General features: G+C 43.5%; 1 protein-coding gene across 1 annotated transcript; it reads right to left on the bottom strand.

Annotated features, from left to right (window-relative positions):
* Window positions 1-584: 584 nt before the first annotated feature.
* On the bottom strand, window positions 585-4276 carry LOC124707326 (signal recognition particle 54 kDa protein 2). Its single transcript, XM_047238983.1, has 9 exons — window positions 4009-4276; window positions 3768-3867; window positions 2880-3033; window positions 2647-2797; window positions 2325-2473; window positions 1803-1903; window positions 1570-1727; window positions 1277-1391; window positions 585-1195 (listed from the first exon to the last, which is right to left on the bottom strand). The coding sequence occupies exons 1-9, from the start codon at window positions 4237-4239 to the stop codon at window positions 861-863; spliced, it is 1494 nt and encodes a 497-aa protein (XP_047094939.1). The 5' UTR covers window positions 4240-4276; the 3' UTR covers window positions 585-860.
* Window positions 4277-4485: the final 209 nt, after the last annotated feature.

Raw genomic sequence — 4485 nt, 5'->3', positions numbered from 1 at the left:
TGCATGTATTTGTTAAATAAGAAATAATTTATGATGTCGTGATGAACATAATCTTGTGACATCCCCTCGTTGGAAAAAGAGAAGCAATGGAAGCATGCATTTCTAAACCAAGAAATATACAACTCTCTTACTTGCAAAGTGAAAAGGACGTCGGTACATTGCACCGCCAAAAAAAAAGAACCTTGTACAATTCGCGTGCATCAGACAAGTGTTTCTTCAGTGGACTTAAAAGGCATCGTCCCTTGTATGAAGCTTTACGTTTTCTTTAGCGCAGTTAGTGTCATGTCGCGTGCTTTATTTGCAGATAAAACGGGCTTTATTATAAAGTATGGTGCGTTACTGCTGTCTTTATATTTTACTCCAACATGAAACGTTTCTTCCACCGAACGGCAATCTTAAGTTATCACTGAACAGGCAATTATGAACTAAAGTTGCAGTAGAATCTTCACCTAAAAGTCATGAAATACCAGTACATCTGACTAACTCAACAGAGAACCTAACTCTCTTATTTTCCCTTTATTGGGTAAATCGTCGAAAAGTAGAACTCCTGCTGTAACTATTATACAGCAGGAAGCTTCAGAGTTAAGACTTCAAGTTTAAACTGTTCATTCAGATTCCACAGAAGGTTTTTTGGTCCAACAAAAACCAACTGAGGAATGGAATGATTCAACAAATTCACAAAGCTATACCTGTGAGTTTGATGACTAAATGTCAGTTCCACATAAACTTTAAATATAATGGAGAGTTGGTGAACTAACTTGTCAGGACGGAAATATTTTGAGGGCTGCTACATATAGCAAATTCTACAACGCAGCAGAAGCACACCACCTATGCCACAGAAACTATCTAGAGTTGCCAGACTAATCCCCACCCATGCCCATGCCACTGAGCATTTTGCTCATGTCCTTGCCACCCATCTGTTTCATGAGAGCCTGCAGGCCACCCATGCCACCCATCTGCTTCAGCACCTGTGGCGGGAGGGCCTTGGTCATCTGCTGGATGTTCAGGTTCTGGGACAGATCACTCATCTTTCCGTTCTTCGGCATCTTCAGCCCCTTCATCTTGCTCCACATCTTGGCTAGCCGCTTGTACTCTTCCAGCATGTCCATCACGTCTCTCACTTGCCTGCCTGACCCTCGAGCGATCCGGATGACTCGTGACTCGGTCATCAGCTTCGGGTTTGTACTGTCGAGCTCTACAGAGTAGATGAGGGGGCAAGATAAAGTTTCAGATTATCATTCGTGTTACACAAAAGAAAGCATCAAGAGTTGCTTACCTGCATCTGTCATAGAATCCATAATAGTCATGTACCGCTTAATCTTCGCTTGGCCTTCCTTCTCGTGTCCTTTTGGCATCAACTCAGAACTGAATCCTGGTAACATAGAGAAGACCTGGAAAATAAAATTACGCAAATGCATGATTACAAGATGTTATCACACAAGTATAACGAGTTGCAATCTTGCTTATGTTGTTGGATATTGTGATCTGTTACAAAAACACTCAATATAAGGTACCATACAAAATCAATCAGATTTAGCATACAAAAATATACTAAAAGAGATAGTTAACCTGGCCAATAGGACCCATTTTCAGAAGATTCTGAAACTGCTCGTACAAAAGTCTGAGAGTGAAGGTTCCTTCAGCCAGCTTTGCCAGAAGCTCAGGTTGTTGATCAGCAGGCATAACATCTTGGATCTTGTCCATTAAGCCACCAATGTCTCCCATGCCTGCCAAATACAATCATTAGGTAAAACAAAAAGATGGATCATAAGTTATAAATAATACTAAATGTAGTTATTCACCTAACAGACGACTAACAAATGGTTTCACATCAAAAACCTCAAACTCATCAATGTGTTCTCCAGTTCCAATAAATATTACTGGGCTTTTTGTAGCTGCAACCCTGGACAAAAGAGACAAGAATGTCAAAAAAAGTTTCCTCAAGTTCTTCACCTGTTTACTCTAACAAAAGGTATGTATGTTCTCCTTACCTCCTATTTGTAAAGCACACTATATAATAAAACTAGAGCAGGAAAAGGTTTCTTATCCTATTTGTAAAACATAAGATATACAGCTGAGCAAATAACATAGCATTTGAACTACTTCACACATATTAAACATGTGTGCAGTCCTCTGGAAATAGACGTGACGTTAAACCAAGTTCCGTTTTCAAGTTCAACAAGGGTGTATGTAACTTGATAAATGATATACAACTCTTAAGACTTATATATTAACACCATGACTCGCAAGAGGATGATAATGAAGGAAATATGATATAGGAAACAGAACCAGGAGACTATGCAGAAAAAGGAAAGAGTACTAACGCGCTAAGTGCACCGCCTCCTTTTGCATGACCATCCATTTTCGTAACAATCACAGCACCAACAGCAGCACTTTGTTTGAATGCTTGTGCCTGATCAAATGCAGCCTGACCAATACTACCATCCATCACAAATATCACCAGGTCTGGTTTCTGCAAAGAACCACGAAAAAGGTGAGTGAAATTCTCGACAGTACAACAACAACATCAAAGCCTTTCTCCCAAGCAAGTTGGAGTGGGCTAGATATGAAATGCAACAGAAATGTATGGTGAAATTATCAACAGTAGATGAATAAAATGTTGCTTGACAATAACATTGTAAATACCGTTGCTTCTGCAACTTGACGCATTTCCTCAAAGAGCGCAGCCTCTTGCTTATGGCGTCCACTTGTGTCAATAATGATGAGATCAGAGTTTTCTTTTCTGAACCTTTCCAGCCCCTCAACAGCAATTTTCACTGGATCCGATTCCATGTAGCTGCAAAGAAAGCAATTTTACTTGGTGTAAATTAAAGAGACAAAGCTTTCAACCCATAAGTAAATCTGGAAATGTAGAGAACCTTCCGTAAAACGGTATCTTCGCCTTGGTTGCATTCTGTTTCAACTGATCAAAAGCACCAGCTCTGAATGTATCAGCACAAACCAGTGATGGTTTAAATCCCTTCCTCTGATGATAATATGCGTATTTGGTACAGGTAGTGGTTTTTCCAGAACCTATAGCGATATATCGTTATTCATTAACATCGAACATCAACAATATATTGCAGCTATATAAAAGATAAGGCAAAGCATTAGTTGTTTTCATTTTTCAGAACTAGGTCCGAAAAGGGAATCATGGAGAGATCTCACAACTGACAGATGAAAGAGGAAGCCAATAATCGTCGAGGCATTGGGTCTAACACCTACAACTAGCTGCTGAAATGCCTGGATCATACAAATTGTCCACAAAAAACCTTGTCTACCTTGCCATGCATCTCAGGATAAAATTGAAAACTCTCTCGATATAACACTAATTCTGTAGTTTCCTGTCTCACAATTCATGAGCACATAGATAGAGAAGAAGTCTACCGGTGCTAGTTGAGATAATTTTCCTACACGGCCAGAAATGATTTCAGGCCCTAGATATTCATTGGCATGATCTAAATGACACACCGTTACACAGTTGTTATCCTAATACCGCTACGCCAAATTCAACCAGGTTTGGGTCATTCATACAACAATTTTACTCAGCTAATTGGGGGGAAACACAAACAAACAGCTCTATGAGCACACACAGGTTCTTAAACAAAACATTTATTCTAGGTGCTCTACTAGTAATGCTACACGCAGACTGGTACATGTATACACCTAGGCAATCCATATTGTTTTTCGATAAAGTCCTAAGAAATACATATGACCATTGGAAATTCAATAGTATGTGTATTACGAGCGAGGTTTGTCAGACCGACCTTGCAAACCGACGAACATGACAACGCTGGACTTGCCCTTCTTGGGGATGAAGGCCGCCTTCCCGGGATCCAGCATGTTGCAGAGCTCGCTGAAGACGGCCTGCAGAAACAACAATAAAAACAAAAAAAGGGCATCAGCTCCCTGCCTTACTTCCCCCGGCACCCCGCTCGCCGGATGATCGAATCGGCGTGCGGCAGAGGGGATGGGGGACGAAATCGAATGGATATGTGGTGGGGCGACCTGCTGTATGATGCGTCGCTTGTTGGTCCCCGCGGCGAGGGTCTCGAGGTTGACGATCTTCCTGATGTTGGTCTGCATGTCGCGGACCATCTTGAACTGGACGTCGGACTGCAGGAGCGCGCGCGAGATCTCGTTGAGGCACTCCCCGAGCACCTTCTCGTCGATCACCGTGGCGTTGCTCATCTGCGCGAGCGCGCGGGAGATGCTCCCGCCGAGCTGGGCGAGCACCATCTTGGCTGGGCCCCCGGGGGTCGGTCCTCGGCGGCGGGGCGGGGTGGGGTTCCGGCGGCGATTGGAGGCGGCGCGCGGTCGCGATCTGTGGAAGCCGGCGGGGGGAGACGATGGGGGATTTCGGGTGGGGGTGGGATTGTGGAGCACGGAATGGAAGCCGCAGCGAAGGGCCGTGCCGGGTCGGGTCGGTGGCGGCTCGTGTCGTGTGGGTGTGGCTAGATGCAACCGGGATTTCCAGTTTTCCGC

Source organism: Lolium rigidum, chromosome 4, assembly GCF_022539505.1.
Source record: "Lolium rigidum isolate FL_2022 chromosome 4, APGP_CSIRO_Lrig_0.1, whole genome shotgun sequence".
In the NCBI taxonomy this organism is placed as follows: domain Eukaryota; kingdom Viridiplantae; phylum Streptophyta; class Magnoliopsida; order Poales; family Poaceae; genus Lolium; species Lolium rigidum.
Note: the sequence above shows the minus strand (reverse complement) of the source record. Positions and strands in the feature narration are given on the sequence as shown.